Source organism: Herpailurus yagouaroundi, unplaced genomic scaffold (assembly GCF_014898765.1).
Source record: "Herpailurus yagouaroundi ecotype Mexico unplaced genomic scaffold, PumYag 140, whole genome shotgun sequence".
Taxonomy (NCBI): Eukaryota; Metazoa; Chordata; class Mammalia; order Carnivora; family Felidae; genus Herpailurus; species Herpailurus yagouaroundi.
The window spans coordinates 75,081,936-75,107,477 of record NW_024412395.1 but is presented as its reverse complement, the minus strand read 5'-3'; the positions used below and the strand labels follow the sequence as shown (position 1 = coordinate 75,107,477).

General features: G+C 38.0%; 1 protein-coding gene across 7 annotated transcripts in view; it reads left to right on the top strand.

Moving 5' to 3' along the window:
• The window catches only part of DNAH7 (dynein axonemal heavy chain 7), a 267,521-nt gene that overhangs the window by 145,329 nt on the left and 96,650 nt on the right, over window positions 1-25,542 (top strand). For all 7 annotated transcript variants that reach the window (XM_040475707.1, XM_040475712.1, XM_040475714.1 and 4 more), the window contains 6 exons: window positions 1-230; window positions 4,695-5,025; window positions 7,457-7,803; window positions 9,659-9,839; window positions 13,203-13,388; window positions 18,024-18,187. In XM_040475707.1, coding sequence (XP_040331641.1) covers window positions 1-230; window positions 4,695-5,025; window positions 7,457-7,803; window positions 9,659-9,839; window positions 13,203-13,388; window positions 18,024-18,187 — 1,439 coding nt within the window. The remainder of the gene's footprint in view (window positions 231-4,694; window positions 5,026-7,456; window positions 7,804-9,658; window positions 9,840-13,202; window positions 13,389-18,023; window positions 18,188-25,542) is intronic.

The window sequence follows — 25,542 nt, the reverse complement described above, 5'->3', positions numbered from 1 at the left end:
ACATGGCCTGAAGATGCTCTCCAGGCAGTTGCCTCACGCTTCTTGGAAGAAATTGAAATGTCAGAGGAAATACGAGAAGGCTGTATCAACATGTGTAAAAGCTTCCACACTTCTACTATAGATTTATCAACATCCTTCTTTGTTGAACTTCAAAGATACAATTATGTGACTCCTACTTCTTATCTTGAATTAATCTCCACTTTCAAACTGTTGTTGGAAAAGAAAAGAAGGTAAAAATGAAATTTCATATTTCTAAGTAAGCAATAGTGGCTTAAAAATATTTGTACAAAAATGACATGGTTATGATAAAGAGATTTATTTTGCATATGCATATACATATATATGAACTGTGAGTTTTGTTAAATCTTTGAATGATGTATTCCACAAACATTTGTAGGATTGGGAGAAGGTCTGATGCATTGTCTTGAACATCCTAAGTGCATAATCATAGTTGTTGAAAGAATAAAGGTGGGCCTCTCAGAGCTGGGCTAGGACTCCAGGATCCTTTGACAATGATATTGAGTAAACACCAATAGAGAGAATTTTTTTTTTGATAAGTAATTAGATAAAACCGCAGAGTAGCTGAAATCCAGAAACAGCTACTCTGTCTACCTAGCCAACTTTCCTTCTTTAAACTTTCGTTTGAAAACATTGATAGAAATATCAATCAGCTTAACATACTACAGAATGTATCAGTGTGAGTTCTTAATGTCGTTGAGGGTGACTTATAGTGCAAAAGTATTATTCAGAAGCTTCTTTGGTTCCATAAAACACTCAATATATTATAAAATGTAAAAACATTATTTTAAGCTAGAAAGCTAGAAGTTTAGAAGTTTTAGTGATCTGCCTTCTAAGGGAGCTTTTAGCTAATTTTTGGTCATATTCAAAAAGTTATTTAAATAAATTTTTTTTACATTGCATTTATAATCTTTAATAGTTTTTATTTCCCTTTGAGGTCTGATTTAACCAATCAAACTTTCCTAGGTCCTTAAATAATTTATAAAATCTAGTTAGTTAAACTAATACATAGGGTGAGCCTTACGTTCTTTTAATTGTTTGAATATTATCTATAAACTTTGAGATATTTTTACCTTAAAACAGAAGTCTATCTTAAATATAGAGAACAAACAGAGGGTTACTGGAGGGATTGTGGAAGGGGGGATGGGTTAAATGGGTAAGGGGTACCCTTACTCCCGAAATCATTGTTGTACTATATGCTAACTAACTTGGATGTAAATTAAAAAAAAAAAAAACACAACAAAAAACAGAGTCTATCTCTTGCTCAATTGCACAATTTATACTGGACTATAAGGTTAATCTGTTAGTCAAACAGACCAAATTCTTCTAAATATTAAAAATATATACTTAAAACACCAATGTGCACAGATTTCATACCACAAAAATATTAATACAAAGATTAATGTTTGCACATTAACTGTTAATTTTAAATCTTCCTGTGCTATCCGACTATGTGAAGCATTTGAAGCACCTTTTCTCGTACTGTCCAGGATGCTACCTAGATCCTGGTAGGACCCTCCTCATCCATATTGACAGTGACTATTGTAATACCTTCTCCAGCTCGGGTGCCCGGGCTTTCCTGTGCACCATGATCCATACCCCTGTGTTTGAATCCTACTATTAGTACTTTCTGTATCTACCTAGTGAAATCTGCAACCCCTACCCAGGGCTGCTACATGAATTGGCTGAATTTTATAATTGCTTTGGCCGTCAAAATAATTATCTTTTCATATAGATCTTATGATCTTTAACTTAAAGGAATCTTGCCTTTTTTTTTTTCTTCCATATTTTCCCATCCAGGAGGATTGACACCTTTTAGAGAGTCTGATTAAATTTTGGTCACTTAGGGGCGCCTGGGTGGCTCAGTCGGTTGAGCGTCCAACTTCGGCTCAGGTCATGATCTCACAGTTCATGGGTTCGAGCCCCGCATCAGGCTCTGTGCTGACGGCTCAGAGCCTGGAGCTTGCTTCAGATTCTGTGTCTCCCTCTCTCTCTGCCCCTCCCCCACTCACACTTTGTCTCACTCTGTTTCTCAAAAATAAATAAATGTAAAAAAAAATTAAAAAATAAATTTTGGTCACTTATATCTCTATTTGATTGTACACTCACAAGGTTTAAGGCCTTCCTAACTGAAAGAAATATTATGAAAATGAGATAGAAAGTTATAGGAGGATTGAAAGCAGTAATTTTCTAGGAATTTTTTCAATATTCTTCTTTGCCTTTCAAATCTTCCTCTCTTATAAAAAAAAATTCTCCTTTACCTCAACCAGTATCCCCATCCTGTGGTTACTCTTCCCTTAATGGCTAATGCCTTCAGATGTCTTTAGAGCCAGGCACTATGGTAACCTAGAAGCAAGCAGGTCAACTGCCAGGACACCAAGAGTTTAGCTAGCAAATCATCACATGGGATGAGCCACAATATGAAAACTCTTCATGCCGGCAGGAGTGAGACCTTTCCTGTTTTGTTCAACTAAAACCAGACTCACAGATAATATGGTATCATGTATCCACTCCCCTCAGTTCCCATTATGTCAAGTATTTTGCTGATTCAGAGGGAATCAACAACGTATGACAAAACATGGTATACCCTCACCGTTTCTTTTTTTTTCTTCCAAGCTTTTATTTAAATTCAGGTTAGTTAACATGTGGTGTAGTATTGGTTTCAGGAGTAGAATTTAGTGATTCATATAACACCCAGTGCTTATCCCAACAAGTGTCCTCCTTAATGCCCATCACCCATTTAGCCTATTCTCTGCCCACCTCTCCTGTAGCAATGCTCAGTTCTATAGTTAAGAGTGTCTTATGATTTGCCTCCCTCTCTGTTTTTGTTGTTTTTCCTTCCCTCCCGCTATGTTCCTCTGTTTTGTTTCTTAAATTCCACATATGAGTGAAATCATATGGCATTTGTTTTTCTCTGACTGACATATTTAATTTAGCATAATACACTCTAGTTCCATTCACATCATTGCAAATGGCAAGATTTCATTCTTTTTATGGCTGTGTAATATTCCATTGTAGATGCATACCACATTTTCTTTATCCATTCATCAGTTGACAGACGTTTGGGATCTTTCCATAATTTGGCCATTGTTGATAATGTTGCTGTAAACATTTGGGTGCATATACCCCTTTGTATCCTTTGGGCAAACATTTCGGGCATGTGCCCCATATTTTTGTATCCTTTGGGTAAATATTCAGGAGTGTAATTGCTGGGTGGTACGGTAGTTGTATTTTTAACTTTTTGAGTAATCTCCATACTGTTTTCCAGAGTGGTTGCACCAGATTACATTCCCAGCAACAGTGCAAGAGGGTTCTCCTTTTGCTGTATCCTCGCCAACATCTGTTGTTTCTTGAGTTGTTAAATTTAGCCATTCTGATAGGTGTGAGCTAGTATCTCATTGTGGTTTTAATTTGTGTTTCCCTGATGGTGAGTGATGTTCAGCATCGTTTCATGTGTCTATTAGCCATTTGGCATACCCTCACTTCTAAATTTTTTTTTAACCCCTCTGTGGCCATCTTTTTAATGTTCCCCTGGTTAACCTATTCCAGCTTGGATCAGATAAGCCCTCAGCTGAAGGGCATGCTTCTGCCTTTAGACAGTTACCAGGTTGGTTTGTTATCTACTCCAACTTCCTTTTTGAAGATGATTTCAAAAATGTGTCACCTTTTACTTTGAAACATTGTGGTATATCAAATACTTAAAATGAAACAAATTAGGAGCACCTGAGTGGCTCAGTTGGTTAAGCATTTGACTATGGATTTTGGCTCAGGTCCTGATCTCACAGTTGGTGAGTTCGAGCCTTGCGCTGGGCTCCGTGCTGACAGTGCAGTGCCTGCTTGGAATCCTCTCTCTCTCTCTCTCTCTCTCTCTCTCTCTCTCTCTCTCTCTCTCCCTCCCTCCCTCCCTCCCTTTCTCTCTGCCCCTCCCCTACTTGTGCACACTCATGCTTTCTCTAAATAGATAGATGATAGATAGATATAAAGAAACAAATTATAAAGAAGAGTTTCTCTACATTTAATGGATAATTATCCAGAGACATATATGAATGCAGATAAAAAATTTAAAGCACATTAAAATACTACTATATTCCTAATCAAGTATTATTACCTTGTAGTCATTTTGTACCAAAAAAGTGTTGAGTTGTATTATCTATCCTATTTGTCACTTTTGTCTTCATAAAAAATTATTTCAAGATATTGAACACTTCTTAAAATCATCAGCCACCTTTGCAAGCATTCAAAGTCCTATATTTTGGTCCCTGAAGTCTATTTGAAAGATATGATTGTAAAAAGGTTTTAAGGAACATTAGTGTTGTAGCAATAAACTTCCCAAAGTGACTAAACTTAGAGGGCATGCCATTCATTTTGATAAAGAGCACTCCTTGCCTTATGCCTAGTATCTAATAAATCACAGAATAACTTTCGAATTTCTGTTACATGCCTGGATATTGGGCTAGGTAGTGGAAATAGAAAAACAAGCACGGCTTATTTTTGGCTCTTAATCGTGCACAATGCAGTCTTCTAAAGTTCATATTTTTTGACAAATGGTGATGTGAAAATCTTTCATACTGCTCCCTTAGTTATGTCTGGAAAAATTCTGCAAAGCTCAAGAATTTTTTTTTTCTTAAAGGATACAGAATTTGATGCCTAACCTTGTTTTATCTGTTTGCTCCCAGTGAAGTAATGACAATGAAGAAGAGGTATGAAGTGGGTTTGGACAAACTGGATTCCGCTGCATCCCAAGTAGCCACCATGCAATCTGAGTTAGAAGCTCTACATCCACAATTAAAAGTTGCCAGCAAAGAGGTGGATGAAATGATGGCAGTCATCGAGAGGGAGTCGGCGGAAGTCGCCAAAACTGAAAAAATAGTGAAAGCTGATGAGACCATAGCAAACGAACAAGCTATGGCCGCCAAAGCCATCAAAGACGAGTGTGACGCTGACCTGGCGGGGGCCTTGCCGATATTAGAGTCGGCGCTGTCTGCCCTTGATACTCTCACGGCACAGGTGAGAACACGGTGACACTCTCGAAGACACGCATCATCACAGCCTGAGAGTGTTTACCCTTGTGGCCTACCATCTGGTCTGTCTGTCCCAATTAGTCTCCACATTTAATGCAATCGAAATCATTTTCAAATTGGCGAAAGAATTCCCTAATTGACCTGGCAAAAAAGCAATGCGTGCGCCCATGAATTTGGGAAAAGTAGGGGCGCCCGGGTCGCTTAGCTGGTTAAGCCTCTGACTTCAGCTCAGATCACGATCTTGAAGTTCGTGGGTTGGAGCCCTGCGTGGGGCTCTGTGCTGACAGCTCAGAGCCTGAGCCTGCTTTGGATTCTGTGTCTCCCTCTCTCTGTGTCCTTCCCCCACTCATGTTGTCTCTCTCTTCCTCTCTCTCTGTCTCTCCTTCTCTCTCTCTAATATAAACATTAAAAAACTTTTTTAATTAAAAAGAATTTTGAAGAGAAGAAAGCTGCCAACTTTTATAACCTACCTTGAAAGCTCTGTTCTTTTAAGAACTTTGCACAGTAACTTCGCAGCACAATAGTGGACAGAAGCACAAGACTTTACGTATGTATTTTGATTCTGAAGTGCACCTTTTTCATAGTTTGACGCTTTTGTAATTGATATCTACCTTACAATAGATGTGATAACATAATGTGTTAATGTTTGTTAGTGTTTGGGTTTTTTATTTTTGTGATACTTAATAATATGCCTTACGATGTTATACTTTATAATAGCATGTCTTAAACTTGATGAAATGTAGTAATAAAAATTAAAAATTTTTTTTGAACGTTTATTTATTTTTGGGACAGAGAGAGACAGAGCATGAACGGGCGAGGGGAAGAGAGAGAGGGAGACACAGAATCAGAAACAGGCTCCAGGCTCTGAGCCATCAGCCCAGAGCCCGACGTGGGGCTCGAACTCACGGACCGTGAGATCGTGACCTGGTTGAAGTCGGACGCTTAACCGACTGCGCCACCCAGGCGCCCCAGTAATAAAAATTTAGATGTGAAAGGGTTTCAGTTAAGAAAGATGAAGGTGATTTTTAAAAATAGTGTTGAGAATCATGACTAAACTTTTGGGTGGTGGTAGGAGAGACCATTAGATCCTTTCTTCACACCTTACTTCAAAATATATTTCAGAATGATTGAAATGTAAATATAAATAGCTATATTACTATAAAATAGTAGAAAATGCAGGTCATGTTTATATCTTGGAGTGGATTAGGTCCTTGGATTTCTTTGATATGAGAGAAATCAGAAAAAAAAACTAAGCAAAATTATTTGTAATATATATGCTCTGGATACTTTTCTGTTTTTTCATAACTAATAAAATTTTTTAAGTTATAAATTTTAGTCCCTAAAAACAACACATTTTTTTTTGTTATAAACATCACAGAAGTGTAGAAACACGGGGGGAAAATATTTAAACTACATGGCAAACAAAAGATTAATATGCCTCTATGTGAAAAGCTCTTAAAAATCAATAAGAAAAAAATAGCCGTAAGATAAGAGAGTAAACGATATAAAGAAGTAATTCACAAAAGAGGAAATGCAAATAGTCAATAAACATATGAAGATCTATCCTACTTCATTTATATTTTAAGAAATACAGATTAAAATATTTCTTTTGCCTGTCAGAATGCCTGGCATTGTTGCTAAGGGTATATGTAGTAAAACAGGCATCCTTATATACTTTATGGAGAGTAGTTTGTCAATATGTGTCCAAAGCTTTAAAAACAAAAGACATAAAGTTCTTAATTCAGCATGGAAATTATAATAGTAAAAAATAGAGGAAGAAACATAGGGCATGAGACTTATGGTTCATATCTATACATCAGAAGGTCATGCAGCCATTAAAATGAAGTGTTTCATAGCGTGAAAGGATGTCCGCTATATATTGTTATTGAAATATAAAAAGTTTTAAAACAGCATTATGCTATGTATACTATAATTCCATTGGTCAAAATGTAGCATATACACTAATTTGTAGCCTATATATACACAGAAGAACATATGGAAGAAATGTAAATAAAAATATTTCCAGTAGTTAACTAGCTAATATGGGATTATAGGAGACTTTTGTTTGTATAATTTCTCTGTATTTTCTAACGTTTACGTCTATTGCTTTTATAGTTTTTAAGAAGCTATAAAACTCTTATTTTGCAACAGTCAGATTTCTCTTAAGCATTTTCGAAGTAGACTTTATGTCATAAGTAATCTCACATTAAGGTATCTTTCCACTTTTCTTTTTCATGTTTAACTTTGGGACAAACTTCTCAATGCTTTTTGGCACAATTCTATCACTGCCACTATTTCTACACAATGAACAGAATGAGTTTCTGTATCTTATGGTTTAGTTTGAAAATAGGAGCCGATTATAAGTCATGCATAAACAAACAGTTCTTTCCTCATACTTAGCATGTTGTTATTTCAAGGACATTACAGTGGTAAAATCCATGAAGAGTCCTCCTGCTGGTGTCAAGCTTGTTATGGAAGCTATATGCATCTTGAAAGGCATCAAAGCTGACAAAATCCCTGACCCAACAGGTTCAGGAAAAAAAATAGAGGATTTCTGGGGTCCAGCTAAGAGACTTCTTGGTGACATCCGATTTCTACAGTCACTTCATGAATATGACAAGGACAACATTCCAGCAGCTTATATGAATATCATAAGAAAACATTATATTCCAAACCCAGATTTTGTTCCAGAAAAGATTAGAAATGCTTCCACGGCAGCTGAAGGTCTGTGCAAATGGGTCATAGCAATGGATTCATATGATAAGTAAGTACTGACTGAAAAAAACCCCACAGGGCCTCCTGGGTGGCTCAGTCAGTTGAGCGTCCGACCTCAGCTCAGGTCATGATCTCACAGTCTGTGAGTTCGAGCCCCGCATCGGACTCTGTGCTGATGGCTCAGAGCCTGGAGCCTGCTTCCGATTCTGTGTCTCCCTCTCTCTGCCCCTTCCCTGCTCATGCTCTGTCTCTGTCTCAAAAATAAATAAAAACATTAAGAAAAAAACATTTAAAAAAACCCACAAAATCCTGCTATGTTTTATTTTCCCATTTGGTCATTTAGAGAATATAAAACTTAAAAGCTATACAGGTGAGAGGCTCCTTGGAAAATCACATCTAATACCTGCTGTATGTGTACGTATCTACTGGAGGCAAGACTGTACCAATGATATGGTATAATAGAGTGTGCTGAAACTTTTTTGGACTCAGGAACCCTTTATACTCTTAAAAATTCTTGAAGACACCAAACCCTTTTGCTTATCTACCATATTAGAAGTTGAAATGGAGAAATTTGAACAACTATTAATTCATAAAAACATTACATGTTACATAAGTAACTTATTTTTTTAATCCACATTTTTCACACAAAAAATTATGAAAACAGTAGTGGTGTTTTATAGTTTTGTAAATCTCTTTGATATGTGTCCAATAGAAGACAGCTGGACACGCCAATCTGTTTCTTCAATCTGTTGCAATATATTGTTTCAATTGAAGTATATGAAGAAAATACAACCTAAACACAGACGTTTTAGTTGGACACTAGAGGATCTCATGGATTCCCTGAAGGGGATGAAGCATGCCTTGGACCACATTTTGAAAACCACTAGTATAATATATATTCTTTGTGAGACAAGGAGCCTTTTTTTGATGATTGTGTGAGAATATATATATATATATCTTTTACAAAACAGAAATTACTGGTTTATTCTTCAAAGAGCAACAGTTACAGGAAGTCTTTCAAACTCCTACACCGTTTGAATAATTGTGCATATATATTACACACTGCGTATATTTTGGATCATGATATGTTAATGATGAAGTTTAATTTAATATTTTGACATTTATTTAGAAAGCTAACACCACTGACTCCATTTTCCCAATAGATGATAATTTAGATCCATTCTTTTTCTTATATTTTCCCTGCTGTTACCAACCTACATACTTATAAGACGGCTGGTTTTAGTTAAAAGTATATTCTGAAAATGTTTAAAAAGCAAAATTACATAGATAAAACACCTCACCCTCTCCTACAAATTAAGCCCTAACGAATCAGAATGTTTTCTGCAAACACTGTAATATTTTCCACGAATGCACAGTTCTCCTTTTGTAAAATCACCAATATTCATACTGTCAATAATCTAATATTTTACCGTGAATAAAAAAATTACTTATTTGTGGGGCGCCTGGGTGGCGCAGTCGGTTAAGCGTCCGACTTCAGCCAGGTCACGATCTCGCGGTCCGTGAGTTCTAGCCCCGTGTCAGGCTCTGGGCTGATGGCTTGGAGCCTGGAGCCTGTTTCAGATTCTGTGTCTCCCTCTCTCTCTGCCCCTCCCCCGTTCATGTTCTGTCTCTCTCTGTCCCAAAAATAAATAAACGTTGAAAAAAAAAATTAAAAAAAAATTATTTGAAAATGTTATGCATATTTGGTATCTGTTTTAATCATCATTTCTTAAGTGCTGGGGTCAGGTTTGATTCTTAGATGAAATCTAGACTATAGGAATCAGGGTCAGTTTTGCATAAAGATATGTTCTGAGGTTTGGTAAGGATAGAAAAACAAATTCAGTGATAGGAAGTGCACTACAGTATAAAATGTATATCTGACTTTCTAATTTTCCTTTTTGCAGAGTGGCAAAAATAGTAGCTCCCAAAAAGATAAAACTGGCTGCAGCTGAAGGGGAGCTTAAAATTGCGATGGATGGTCTTCGAAAGAAGCAGGCAGCCCTACAGGAAGTTCAGGCCAAGCTGGCCAAGCTTCAGGATACGCTGGAACTAAACAAACAAAAGAAGGCAGATTTGGAAAACCAGGTATGTGATAATATAGACAAGTATGGGAAAATCTTCATTACTTTAATAAGCATGATGTTTCTTGTAGCAAATAACAGCAACAATCCTGTTTTCTTCCGGGTTGGGGAAGTTGCCATTGGCAAATTATGGCCCACAGGCCAAATCCACCATTGCCTGTTTCTGCATGACCCGTAAGCTAATAACGGTTTTGAAATTTTAAAATAATTCTCCATGTTATAGATCAGGAAACGGAGAACCAAAAAATTAAGTGGCTTAGGCTGTGTAAGAGTTAATGGCACAGCTGAGATTAGAACTCAACACCAACAACCATACTATGTCCACTGAAAATGATTCTAAGACTAAAAAGATTGCTCTGCCTTGGTGATAATGTTTGTAACAAACAACTGTTCAAATCTGATTACGTTCCAGGAAAAAGAAGTCAAAGTATTTTATAACAGTCAATGTTTATTGAGTGCTTACTAAGTGCAAATCACTGTTTTGGGAGCAGTATGTACTATCTCATTTATTCTCAAAACAGCCTTCTGAAGGAGGTAGTCTTTTTGTATCATTTTGAAGAAACTAAATCACAGAAAGTTAAACAATTTGCCTGTGGTCAACCCAGCTTCCAGGCATTAAGGCTAAAATCTGAACGAAGACAGTCTGACTCTAATAGCTCTGTCTTTACCACAGTAGCAGACTGTTTCTTCCTATAGGCTATAACCACACATTCCATATTTGTACAAATATATGACATTGTGCTAATCTTTAGAAATATTACTTATTACAGGGCATGATTTCCAAGTGGTCAGATTTAGTTTAAATAATAAAATACGTGGGTATATAGTTTACTATAAACATTGTCAATTCTGCTATATGTTTGAAACTTTTATCTTTCATAATAAAATGTTAGAAATCATGGTAATGTAAAATGAACATACACTTATACGTGGACCAAAAATCTGCTTTTGGAGGAAAAATTTTAGTTAAAATATTTTCACTTAGTAATTTCTGATGGTAACTATTGTAATCTGAGACATGATTCAGTTGATTATAAACATTATTGGAAAAAGAATGAAGAAGGAAACTAAGAAGACAGAAGATATTAAGAGAAGAAAAATTAAAAGAGAAAGGATTTAAATTTAGGAAGTACCAAAATTTTTACCAATTACATACCATTTGCTTTTTTTTTTTTTTGTTTTTGTTTTTCATACCATTTGCTTTTTTAAACTTATCTTTAGATAAACTAATTTAGTAGTTTATATCTTTTGGTCTAATAGCATTTATTTAATATCAATATTTTTTTAGCTTTTTTTTTTTTTTTACATTTATTCATTTTTGAGAGACAGAGCACAAGCAGGGGAGGGGCAGAGAGAGAGGGAGACCCAGAACTCAAGCAGGCTCTAGGCTCCGAGCTGTCAGCACAGAGCCAGATGTGGGGCTCGAACCCACAAACCGCGAGATCATGACCTGAGCCAAAGTCGGATGCCCAACTAAATGAGCCACCCAGGTGCCCCTTTAATATCAATATTAATAGCATTAAGAGGGATGTCTGGGTGGTTCAGTGTCCCACTTCAGCTCAGGTCACGATCTCATGGTTCAAGAGTTCGAACCCCACATCAGACTCACTGATGTCAGCACAGAGCCCATTTCAGATCCACTGTCCCCCTCTCTCTCTGTCCCTTCCCCCTCCCTCCCTCTCTCTCTATCTCTCTGTCAAAAATAAATAAACATTTAAAACAAAATTTTTTAATGCATTAGGAAAAAGTAGAAGTGAAATTCTTACTCCACAATAATCTACAAGTCTCTGCTTTTATCAGCTGTTTACTACTTCTCTTCATGTCATTCATTTTATTTTGAACCTTAAGCTAACTTTTACTTAGTTTTGTTTTTATCCAAGAATAATGATGCTAAGTCATTTAAAATTAAACTAAAATAATTTAGGCATTCTACTGGAATATTGCCATTGCATGGGTTGAAATGGCTTTTCTCCAAGTTTTCCACTGTCATAATTATCCTTTTTCTTTTAATCACATTGCTCAATTACATATAATCAAATTTGGTTGACAGGCTTCTGCACAAAGTAGGCTCTCAGCTATTGATTGATGTCCTAATTGAAGGTTAATTGCAAGTGTGTGACAAGGTTGACACAATTTAACAACTTGAAAATTATGCTTCCCAAGTAAGCATAAATTATTACTACTTTTAAACATTTAACCTTTAAAATCATGAATAAGTTGGTGTGCCTGAGTGGTGCAGTTGGTTGAACATTGAACTCTCCATCTCGGCTCAGGTCATGATTTCACAGATTGTGAGTTTGAGCCCCACTTAGGGTTCTGCAGTGATGGAGCAGAGGCTGCTCAGGATTCTGTCTCTCCTTTTCTCTGCCCCTCCCCCACTTGTGCAGGCACGTGCGTGCTCACTCTCAAAATGAATAAACTTAAAAAAATTAAACAAAATTATCATTAAGTCAGCCATAAGTTAGATGAGGAGAAGATTTTGATGGAATATTTGAAACAAAATACATTTAGAGTATTTAAAACTGAGGGAGAACATACTCGCGAGAAAGTTCTTTATTACTTAACTAAATTGCAGTATCTCCTGCTGTAGGTCATTTCCTTAAATAGAGCTATTCTTGGGGTGCCTGGATGGCTCAGGAGGTTAAGCGTCCAACTTCGGCTCAGGTCATGATCTCGTGGTCTGTGAGTTTGAGATCTGCATGAGGCTCTGTGCTGACCGCTCAGAGCCTGGAGCCTGCTTCAGAATCTATGTCTCCCTCTCTCTCTCTCTGCCCTCCCCCACTCACACTCTCTCTCTCTCTCAAAAAATGAATAAACATTTTAAAAATGAGAAAATAGAGATATTCTTGCACTACATGATGAATATCCATTATGAATTTCATAAACTGTATACACTTTATTATACATGCTTATTGTACATACTTTAATTTTTTTTTTCAACGTTTTTATTTATTTTTGGGACAGAGAGAGACAGAGCATGAACAGGGGAGGGGCAGAGAGAGAGGGAGACACAGAATCGGAAACAGGCTCCAGGCTCTGCGCCATCAGCCCAGAGCCCGACGCGGGGCTCGAACTCACGGACCGCGAGATCGTGACCTGGCTGAAGTCGGACGCTTAACCGACTGCGCCACCCAGGCGCCCCTGTGCATACTTTATTATGAACATTTTAAAACATGTCATGGAGTTTTCAGTCTTGACGTAGCTGGAAAGTGACATAGCTCACATTTTTTTAAAGAGTTAAAAAAATTCCAGATGAAAGTTTGTAAATAAAAAAATAATTTATCTCCGAGGGCAAAATCTTGCAGAATTTTCACTTTATTTTACTTGTGGATGTTGAGAAAAGCTGACTTTTTTTTTTCCTTTTAAGGTTGACTTGTGCAGCAAAAAGCTAGACCGCGCCGAGCAGTTGATTGGAGGCCTTGGGGGTGAGAAAACTCGATGGAGCCTTACAGCTCTGGAGCTGGGCCAGTTGTACATCAACCTGACAGGTGATATCCTCATTTCCTCAGGAGTTGTCGCTTACCTTGGCGCCTTTACATCTAACTATCGACAGGTAAAGAATACTAGTTGATTTCTAAGGTCTCTTCCTGACCCTCCCATTATAGCCAGCACTAATCTCATCTTAGAGGATTTTGTTTGCTTGCTTTTTGTTTTTTTGGTAAGTATGGGGAGTGAAGTGTTTCCAGGTGATTTGTAGTTGTGTATCTTAGTTATTCTATAAATTGACTTGATAGCCAGAAGATGCTATATCAAATATTCTTCTGAAAATCAAATTGTTTTAGAAACAAAAAGATTGACTCCAAAAGGTAACATGAAATGGTAGACCCTGATGATAAAATTTTAGTTCCTAAACAACTATAAAGATACCAGGATTTTTTACGTCTTTGTGTGTGTGTGTGTGTGTGTGTGTGTGTGTGTGTGTGTGTGTGTGTTTAATCAACTTCTCCCTATGAGTTTCAGTAATGGATCATTTCAAAAATCACTTCAGAGACTGAAAGTTTAGGGGAGGAAAAGGCAAGCTGGCTTAGAACCAAATAGATCCTTTCCTTGGAAAACAAATACCAACGGACGCCTGGGTGGCTCTGTCAGTTAAGCGTCTTTAAGCATCTGACTGTTGACTTGTGTTGAGGTCATGATCTTACGGGTTCGTGAGATCAAGCCCCACTTTGGGCTCTGTGCTGACAGTGTGGAGCCTGCTTGGGATTCTCTCTCTCTCTCTCTCTCTCTCCTCTCTGTCTGCTCCTCCCCTGCTTATGCACACGTACATGCTCTCTCTCAAAGTATATAAACATTGAAAAGAAAGAAAAGAAAGAAAAGAAAGAAAAGAAAGAAAGAAAGAAAGAAAGAAAGAAAGAAAGAAGGCAAATACTGTGTTTTCTGCTTCAAATTTCCACCGCTTTGATGGATTCTGCCTCCTCTCTTCCCCCTTCTCTATAGCAACCTAGACTTTAACTTTTTTTAATGAGTCGCTGATGTCTCAGTTCCTTCCTATGAATTCATTCTGTCCTGCTCTGATCCTCTCGTGGGTCAGGGCAGCTGGCAGATCACACCCCATCGGAAGTTTCCCATTCAGTAGTAAGCAGAAGGTGATTGTGGCAACTCGTTGTCTGCCCAGATACCCTCCTGGCTTCCTGAGCTTCCGTGTCCAACAACCAGCGCCTGTGGCTCTTTTTTGGCAAACTTCCCTTGGGTTCTTAGAATTCACTTTGCCCAGGGCATGGAGAGCCAGAATTGCTGAGATTTATTTCCCTCGAGGGCAGGCCTGGATGAAAGACTGACAGGAGTGGGAGCATGAGAGTCTGTGTCCCTTCCTGCTGGTTGGAACGACTCTAAGTAGTAACTCACACTCCCTGTGGGACCAGCTGAAGCCACCTGCAGCACAGTGCTGGCTGATCCCTCACGTTCTGCTAGCTGCTCCCCAGTCCTTTTACTGCTTCCCCTCACATCCTTTCTTTAATAAATCACTTCACATAAATCTTCATTTCAGAGTTTGCTTCTGGGAAACCCAGCTGAGACAAAAAAGCCTTCACAACAATTTTGGTTCTTTTCTCACATCAAAACCTCTGGATACCAAGAGCCCTCCATAAATAGCTGGATCCCCTCCCTCCAAGCTTCATCTGAGTGGTTGTTAATTATTCATCAACCCCTTTGTAAAATTTCTGGTTCTCTCTATAAATAAAACATAGACAACTCCAATTCTTCTAGGATAATGGGGCCCGCAGTACTTCAGCTGCTGTGCCCATGCCAATCTGTAAAACAGAATCCTGTCGTGCTATAAGCCTTAGAGTTGAATTAATTCGAACTTTTTCACTTTTCCGGCCAACGGTTAAAGTCAAAACTGTTGTGGTGGTGGTGATGGCTGTTTTCTCCAAGAGGACACTCCTAATGGCCACCTTTTAAATTTCTACTATCTAGTGTACCACTGGAGTATTAGGCAAGGCTCTTGGCTTCTATGTAGAGATGCTTGTTCAGAGCACCTCGTGTTCATTTCAGCTCTTCTCTGCCGCTATGCCCCTTTAGATATGTAACTGGGCCACTTCAATTTCTAACCCAGAATTATGGTAACGTACCATACCTGTCAACGATGAACAGTAACTATTGCTTTCGCTTTCGCTGCTGCTTTCCCATATCACTGACTAGTCTGCCAAGACCAACATCAAGCTATATTTGACGAAGCCTTCAGATCTTCCCCCAAAGTCTACAGGCCGCCCCACAGCCTGACAACAAAGAGATCAAAACAGGCCAGTAGGAACCGTGTATAAGAAGGCTGAATTCAAACCGGAAATGCTTGATACCGCTCCTCCCTACACAGCCACACCACTCGTTCCTGGTAACAACAGCCAACCCAAACAGAAAGCCAGATGATAGTGTTTAAGTGCTCCTAAGAGATGACATTCCCCCCCCCCCCCCCATTGTTTGCCCTGCAGTGTCACAGCTACAAATATGTGGCATTACGTGGCAAAGGGACTTTGTTATTAAGGTTGCTAATCAGCTGAACTTAAAATAGGAAGACCATCTTTGGGCTAGATTATAGGATAGTATCCTTTTAAAGCAAAGTAAGGAAGTGCCCAAAGAATGATAGGGATGTGTTAAAGGAACATAAAATGTAGTTTAACGTTACTTCCACTGGCCACATCAGCAATAAATACTGATAGTAACATAACTCATTGAATAAAAGATGTGGGCAAAATGAGTGAAGAGGTTCAAAAGGTACAGGCTGATAATTAGAAAATAAATAAGTCCTGGGATTTAATGTACAGCATGGTGACTACAGTTAATAATGATGTATTATATATTTGAAAGTTGCTGCAAGAATAGATCTTCAAAGTTCTCATCCCAAGAAAAACATTTTTGTAACTATGGTGATGGATGTCGACAACTTACTGTGATGAGTTCACAATATATACAAAGAGTGAATCGTCTTGTACACTTGAAACTAATATCATGTTATAGGTGAATAGAAAAGAGACCAAGATAATAGAAAAAGGTCGATCTATACTGACATAAATTAATAAATTTAAAAGAATGAGTGCCTGCCAAAACCTAGAAATTTTCAGCTGTGAGTATCTCCCCACGAAATGTTATTAATTACAAAGGGAAAGGGGAAAAAAGCAATGCAGAGGCTGTAATCCAATATTAGACAAGTACTGCCTTAACTCAGTTTTGATTCATAATAAAAACTCTGAATTCCTTTGTGTGGGTAGTTTGCTCAGCCCTCACCGCAACCATTTCCTGTATCGGGCTCTAATACTGCAGCTTATAATAGGCACCCAGCTTCCAGCAGACCTCAGATACGTAACACCTGAAGGTCCTTCATCACTGTACTTGAAGAATTACTCAAACTATCCAATCCCTAGGAAGCCCAGGCAATACAGCTAACCCTATCACACACTGCTTGCATATATAACTGTCTCCTACAGTTTGACCTTGCTGTTACCCTGTATCTGGGGGCAACTTCTGGTGTGGTAGCTTTCTCCCATTTGGCAGTGTAAGTAACAAAGAGTTCTGCCTTTCATCTATCTGAGTGTCTTGTGTCCCACCACCCAAAGAAGATTTAATTATACCTAAGATCATACAATTATGAGGCAGAAGCCTGGCAGGCAGCACCTTAAACAAGTGATAAAAATCACTATCATCAATAAATGAACAGTCTGAAATCTTGTACCACTGATTGAGTGCAATGAGAAGAATACGACTACATTTTCTATGATATTGTTGCCAAAGATGTGTAACCTGAACTGAATCATGAGAGAACATCACAGAGACCCAATTTTGGGGCATTCTACAAACTAACTGATTGATCAAGGTCATAAAAGTCATCAACTCCCCCTAACCTGTCATGACCTTTCATGTGCAAACCTAAAGGAATGTTGGTGGAGCCTGCTCAGCAGGAGGCCAAGGGCGATGGGGTGCCCATCATGCCCCCTCTACCAGCACCCCTCCACACACAGCATCTCATCCGCCTGTGGGCTCGTACCAACACCTCGTGTGTCTGTGCCTCTTCCCCACGTCTCTTCCTAACCTATTTTTTTCTCTGGTCGTGCCTTGCACTGTTTCTGAACTCTTACATGTAACCTCAGATTGGACCTTGACTTCTAACTTTCTGAGTGTGAACCCGGACTTAAAGTACCCTTTTGGTTCCTGAGTAGCCTAGCAAACTATGGCCTAGGTGGTATATCCCAGACTCCAATGTGTATCCTGGTACATATTGTTGGTGCCTGATAGTCCTGCCATGGTCCCTTTCCCCAGGCATGTGAGAGCCAGAAAAAAAGGTTTTCATTTTTTAGTCCCCTACCAGTTCAAATTAGATTTATGCCATAATACTAAGGCTTGCTGGTTATTTGTCATTTAAAGAAAATATATAGAAAGATGATGGTCTCGAACTACTTTGTCGAGTGAAGCTTTAGAATAATAATTGGCAATTGTTTTTTTCGGATACAGCATTCTGACGTCAAGTTCACTATTAAGTGATCTACCTAAAATTAACATTGGATATAGTTAACTTTCATTTGAATGTATAGTGGACCTTCTAAATAATAATTTTATTTGAAAAATCTGATAAATTATTTTTGAGGTGCAGTTTCAACAATGGTTTGTTGACTCAGGGAATAAAACATAATCAAGGAGTTAAAGTATTCATTTGGTAACCTCCAGCCTCATTTTTGTATCTCTTGTGTATGTCTTAAAGAACCAAACGAAGGAGTGGACAAATTTGTGCAAAAACAATGATATTCCCTGCTCTGATGATTATTCTCTTATGGGTATCCTGGGAGAAGCAGTGACAATTCGAGCCTGGAATATTGCTGGGTTACCTTCTGACTCATTTTCCATTGATAACGGGATCATCATAATGTAAGGAAAATATTTTTCTCACAAATGATCTCTATTAATCAGTAGATTTATTTATCTGTGCATCTTTTAAACAATTATAGCTGGTAAACTTTTATTGTATTGGAAAAAATGTACTTAAATTATTAATTAGCTAAATTAAATATGAATAATCACTTCCTTCTAGTAATATTAAAATGGTGGCATATTGGAGGCTATAGTAAACAATCAAAAACCCTAATGACGTTTGCTTAATTTTTAATCAATTTTTAGCAAATAGAGCAAAGCCCTACCATGAATAAGTGAAGTCCAAACTGTTAATTCCCATAAAATTACAGGGTTTTGTTATTGCAGGTTAATGAAAGGTACAATGGTGGGTTGGTGGCAGTGATGGACTCAAGTGTACCAAATTCTTAATCCCTCCTGGGTGTGGGACCAGCTTAACTGATATGGATACATTTCTGAGTCCTGGGCTGACCGGGACTTTCAAGATAGTGGCCATTGTTCCTGGAATCTCCCAGTTAGTAGATAAATCCCATGGACATTGGGCTGGAAGAACACTGCAGGCTCACCCATCTTCACCTTTCCTCCAAGTCTTATCTCCCCAAAACCAAAAACTTCAGCCTGACCCAGTGTAAGGACAATTATGATTCATGTTACCTCCTAGTTCACTTTACCATGCACCTTCTATCACTGGGCCAGTCTTCTTGGAGGTTTTGGCATATTAAGAATAGCACAGGTAAACCATCAGGAGAAATGTTCGGTTCTGTGTTACAAGACTTTTGATCGGTTGTCAGTTTACTACTGAAAAAGTAAGTGATGTAATAGTACTTAATTTAAAGTAAAAATGGCAGAGGCATGTGAATTTTTTAAAATTCACTTCAAATAACTGCTACGTATGAAGATGAGTTATTCTTAAATTTTTTGGGTGTAGTATTTATTTAATTATTCCACAATTTAAAACTCTGGTGAATACATTTCTTTACTGCTCGACAAATGATCCTGACATATATATGGACTTATTTAGCATTTATTCACCGAATTGTTCTACTGGAATTTGAGGTATGTGCAATTTGAATGTAAAGTAAAAATTGATAAGACCACTTAGGGAAGTTATACTCGAGACAAGCTAATCCTTACAATTGGGCCCTGAATTAATTTCAAAGCTTTCTGGTCATTAAGGCAAAAAAGAAAAGTGTGTCATACAGCTCTCATTTTTTAACTAGGTAAATTGTACTCAGACAAACTTTTTCAGGAACTAAACTTAAATGTAATTATTTTGTTGATTTGGAGAAAAGACTACAAGGCTTTTCTTCGGGGAACTAAAATTAAGTACTGGGTGCTCTGCTCTGATAATCTAAATTAATCCCGAAGAGAAATTATAGGATCTAGATAAATGATAAATATGTACATTACTTTGCCACTGAAACAGATTTTTTAAGTGCCTTTTTTACAAGTACAGGATAACAACTAATTTTTTTTTTAAATTCCTTAACCAGGTAGGTGGCATGTAGAGTGTTTGCACTGATGTTTAATGTGAGAATACAATTAGGCATTGACCTATATGGGAGATTTCTGAAAGTTTAGAAGTCTACTTTTACTTTGTCCAGCTGGACCAAGTAACATCAGCCTTAAAAATAGTCACATTTTTGCTGTCTTTGCTACTGTTGTTGCTATTTTTTCCCCCTCCCAGAAAAAATACTTTGCTTTTTCCCAGCATTTGTGAATATAATTGGTCATGTCCCTCATAATGGTAGTTAGGTCTTTATTGTTTCGATTTGCAATTTATATACCTTTGTTCCACCTCGCAGGATATCTATAACCATTATATTCATTGGAGGCTAAATTGCTTCTTCTTTTATAGCAAATAAATGTGCTCTTTCTTTTGGGTCCAGTCATATTTCAATAATAATAGAACTATTGGTGATTATTTTTCAAGATAACAAACTCACATTTCAGGAGAGAAAGAGGTAAAACATGACGTTAATGAGCCAGAACCCCTACATCTTTGCTATTTGTTTGTAGAAATGTTGAAATATTAGCAAAAAGTTACAGTAGCAACTTTACTAAGACAGAAATGTTAACCTTTTTATCCTTGGCTTATTTTGTCAATGTATTTTGGTGATCTCCTACTGAGAGGTTTCAGTAAATAGGTTTAAGGTGATCATTTTGAAGTGTCAGATAAGTATCTTATTTACTTACCTACTGTGTTCTTCTCTTCCCCAGAGATACTTGCTTGGTAATGATAATACCTAATACTGAGCACTTACTAAAGACCTAATCCTGGGCTAAGTGCTTTTCACATGCTATCTCAACTGACTGAAGAGTTGATGATTTAGGGAAAGGGGAAGAATCTATAAGATTTAGATACATTGGATTATAATTAACTTTTGCAGCTACTGACACTTGAAGGTCCTTGGCTAATGAGAATTTCAAGGGCTAGTGATAACATTAAATGTGATTGTGTTGTATCTGAACATTTCACAGGGAAATAGTATTAACATTGTTTAACAACTTGGTAAATAAATCAGACCTATATCTAATATACCTCTGCTTTTTAAAAAAAAGTCTTAGTTTTCATTTCTGTAAGAGATAAATTCAGCTTATTTCAGTAGCAGTAATAACAGAGAGGAGCACCCACCTTTCATTGTCTGCTTTTATCAATTTTTATGTATGGACATGTGTAAAGAGAAAAATAATAAAACCCTTTGAGATGCATCACCATTACATATTTAAATTTTATGTCCTTCCCTGCACAATAGTGAACATGTATTATCACTGTATGCATTTTTGGGGGCACCTGGATGGCTCAGTTGGTTAAGCGTCTAACCGTTGATTTCATCTCAGGTTGTGATCTCACGGTCTGTGACATCAGGCTCTGCACTGACAGCATGAAGCCTTCTTGGGATTCTCTTTCTTCCACCCTCTCTCTCTCTCAGAATAAATTTAAAAATCAACGTTTAAAAAATGCATTTTTCAAAAACCCCGAAGAGCACCGAATTGGAATCCTCTCTAGACCATCACAAAAGAACAAACAGTATTAAAACCTGGAAAGCTGAGTCTATAAAAATTCGGTTTTCATTTGGGAGCCACTGGTTTTAAATTTTTTTTTTTTTCAAACGTTTATTTATTTTTGGGACAGAGAGAGACAGAGCATGAACGGGGGAGGGGCAGAGAGAGAGGGAGACATAGAATCGGAAACAGGCTCCAGGCTCTGAGCCATCAGCCCAGAGCCTGACGCGGGGCTCGAACTCACGGACCGCGAGATCGTGACCTGGTTGAAGTCGGACGCTTAACCGACTGCACCACCCAGGCGCCCTTGGGAGCCACTGGTTTTAAAGCATTTCTGGATTCAAGAATGTTTGGTGGAGGAAGTAAGAGAGAAGATTGTGTAGAGAAAAATGTCTTATCAGAAAATAATGCAAAATAATAGTGGAGAGGAAGTAAACAGGAAATGTGGTGCTTGTTCGTTTCAAATTCAGGATTTATATTCCTCCAAAGACTGAAGCTGTTTAAACCAATGTGTGTTGCATATAGCTCTCCAAAATAATTGCTGTTAAAATCAGTACATTCTTTTCTACCTACTCTGAAGAATGTCTCCTTTGAAATTTTATTCATTTAATATGTTACTCTGTAGAAGTCCTAATCTTTACAAGCAAAATTTGCTTTAGGGGCACCTGGGTGGCTCAGCTGGTTAAGTGCTCGACTTCAGCTCAGGTCATGATCTCTCGGTCACCAGTTTGAGCCCTGCATTGGGCTCTGTGCTGACAGCTCAGAGCCTGGAGCCTGCTTCTGATTGTATGTCTCCCTCTCTCTCTCTGCCCTTCCCCTGTTTGGGCATGCATGCGTGCTCTCTCTCTCTCAAAAAATAAATAAAAACATTGAAAAAATTTTTAAAGCAAAATCTGCTTTAAAAAAAAAATCAAAAACTGAAGTTACAACATTGTCCTGCTTTTCGATCAAAAACATGTCATATTGGGATGCCGGGGTGGCCTAATTGGTTGAGTGTCTGACTCTCAATTCCAGCTCAGGTCATGATCTCATGGTTCATGAGTTCAAGTTCCACATTGGGCTCTGCATGGACACCATGGAGCCTGCTTAGGATCCTCTCTCTGCCTCTCCTCTCTCTCTCTCTCTCTCTCTCTCTCTCTCACACACACACACACACACACACACACACACAAATGTAGAAAAACACAAAAATAAATAAATAAAAACTGTTTTAAAATGTCATATTGAGGGTATTATTTGGAGAAAATAAGTTTGATATAATTGTTAACTAGGTGTGGAACAGCATACCATTACCCTTTTTCCATTGAATTGCTTTTACATTTTTGTTGAAAACCAGTTATCCACATATGTGTGGGTCTTTTTCTGGATTGTTCATTCTGTTCCATTGATCTATTTGTCTTTTTAAATTTTTTTTAATTTTTAACTTTATTTTGAGGGAGAGCAAGTAGGGGAGGGACAGAGTGAGAGTGAGACAGAATCTCAAGCAGGCTCCGTGCTATCAGCACAGAGCCCAACACGGGGCTCGAGTTCACAAACTGTGAGACCATGACCTGAGCCAAAACCAAGAGTCGGCCACTTAACCAACTGAGCCACCCAGGCAACCCTGTTTGTTTGTTTTGGTGCAAACACCACATTTTCTTGATTAGTATAGCTTTATATTAGGTCTTGAAGTTAGATTATATATCCTCCAACTTTGTTTTCCTTTTTCGGGATTGTTGTGTCTATTTATTTATTTATATATTTTTTAACGTTTATTTATTTTTGAGACAGGGAGAGACAGAGGATGAATGGGGGAGGGTCAGAGAGAGAGGGAGACACAGAATCTGAAACAGGCTCCACGCTCTGAGCTGTCAGCACAGAGCCCGACGCGGGGCTCGAACTCACGGACTGCGAGATCGTGACCTGAGCCGAAGCCGGATGCCTAACCGACTGAGCCACCCATCCGACTGAGCCATCCATGTTGTGTCTATTTTTTACCTCTCAATATAAGTTTTAGATTCAGTTTTTAAATATCTACAAAAGATCCTTCTGGGATTTTGATTGGAACTGCATTCAATCTATACATCAATCTGAGAAAAATTGACAAGTCTTCTATAAATACATCTTTTTTTAAGATCACCTTTGATCTCTTTCATCAGTATTTCCTTGTTAGACTTACACCCAATATGTCTTAATTTTTGTGTGCTATTATAAATGGTGCTTTAAAAAAGTTTATTCAGTTGTTCATTGTTGGTATTAGAAAAGCAATTGAGGGGCGTCTGGGTGTCTCAGTCAGTTAAGTGTCTGACTCTTGATTTCGGCTCAGGTCACGATCTTGTGGTCATGGGACTGAGCCTTACCTCAGGCTGGGCCTGGAGCCTACTTAAGATTCTATCTCTTCCTGTCTCTCTGCTCCTCCCTCCCAATAAAAAAATAGAAAAAAGAAAAGCAACTGATGTTTGAATATTGACCATGTACATTGTGACCTTGATAAATTCATTTATTCTGTGATCTTTTATATAGGTTCATTATGATCTTGTATATAGACAATCATACTCTATGCAAATAGACACAGTTCTATTTCTTATTTTCTAAAATTATGCCTTTTACTTCTTTTTCTTGGCTTATTGTACTGTCAGAGACTTTTTATGTTTATATTGGCAAGTGTAAGAATATTTGTCATAAAAATATAATTTACAGTGTTGCACATTGTTCCTTTTACCCAATCTTAGGGGAAAGGAATTAGTCTTCCACCATGACCTATTATATTAGCTGTGGGTTTTTTGTATATCCTTCTCATCAGGTAAAGGAAATTCCCTCTGTTCTTAGTTTGCCGAGGGTTCGTACCATTTTACATGTTAAATTTTGTCAAGTGCTTGTTCTGTGTCTATTGAGATATATATTTTTACTGTTTTTCAAGCCTCAAGTTTAATAAATTTGAATAAAACCAGAAATGAGTACAATTTTCAGAAAAGTTTAGCTTTCTGATGAGGGTTTGACAACATGATATTTTTGTTTTAATGTGCAGTATGTTTTGTTTCTGGTTTTTGCAAACATGATACAATGAGCCTTACAATGTTGCACAGATGATTGGATTTTGCAGGGTCTCCTGCTAACAATTCTGAATAGTAAGATGTGCCCTGGGACCAGAGAGAACAATGTCCAGCAGAATGTTGACCAGACTTTGAATCTATAACATAGCATGACATTGCTTTTTCAAATAATTCCCTAGTACAAGTTTGTTTTTTTTTTAATCTACTTCTAATTATCTTATGGCCATTTATCAGTGCCTAAGTGTATGCCAGGCCCATATATACTTTCATACTCTGAGGCATCTCACGGATTACTGGCACAAGCGGGCACCCCAGTAAAGATGGCGGCACTGCCTGCTCTCTTGCGAAGTAGCGCACGGGCCTAGATGGTACCTGAGGTCTGCCTTCCACTCTGTTCTTTCTCGTCCATCCCTTCGTGCCAACCTGCACACGTTACTGCCTCTCTTTAAAAACAATTCTGCAGGGGCGCCTGGGTGGCTCAGTCGGTTGAGCGTCCGACTTCAGCTCAGGTCATGATCTCACAGTCCGTGAGTTTGAGCCCTGCTTTGGGCTCTGTGCTGACAGCTCAGAGCCTGGAGCCTGCCTCAGATTCTGTGTCTCCCTCTCTCTCTGCCCCTCTCCTGCTCATGCTCTGTTTCCCTCTCTGTCTCAAAAATAAACAAATAAATAAATAAAATTCATTTTGTTTTCATAGCCTGATACCAGAACCTGTGGTGTAGTACCAAATTCTTGCACTAATTTCTATGAAGCAAGCTATCTGTGTACCCTTGCTCATCTGATCGAGCTACTAATACGAGCTAACATTTATTGGGGCATAATGTATGGCAGACACTAATAGGCTCTTTTTAGTAATCTTCTCAATCTTCTTAAAAGATCTATGGAATAGATACTATTGTTATCCACATAACTTACAACTCAGAAGTCTGATAAGCCTCAAAGAAGTAAAGTTGTCCAAGGATGAAAAGATTATTTCCTTCAAATGTTGATCAAGAATATCAGTGACTTACAAACCATGTCATTTCAGAAATTGAAAGAATTTATGAAAAGTTTATTTCTGCCTTGGCCAGCAGACATCAAACAATTTTTTTTTTTTTATTCTTACTGTTTTTTTAAGTAAACTCTACACCCAACGTGGGGCTTGAACTCCGTGACCCTGAGTCATTTGCTCTACCAACTGAGTCAGCCAGGCGCCCAAACTATCTTAACTTTTAAAGCTGACTTTGTTAGGGCCTCTGGCAAGCTCAGTCCACAGAGCATGTGACTCTTAATCTCCCGTCATGAGCTTGAGCCCGACATTGGGTGTGGAGCCTACCCAAAAAAGAAAAAAAATAAAAA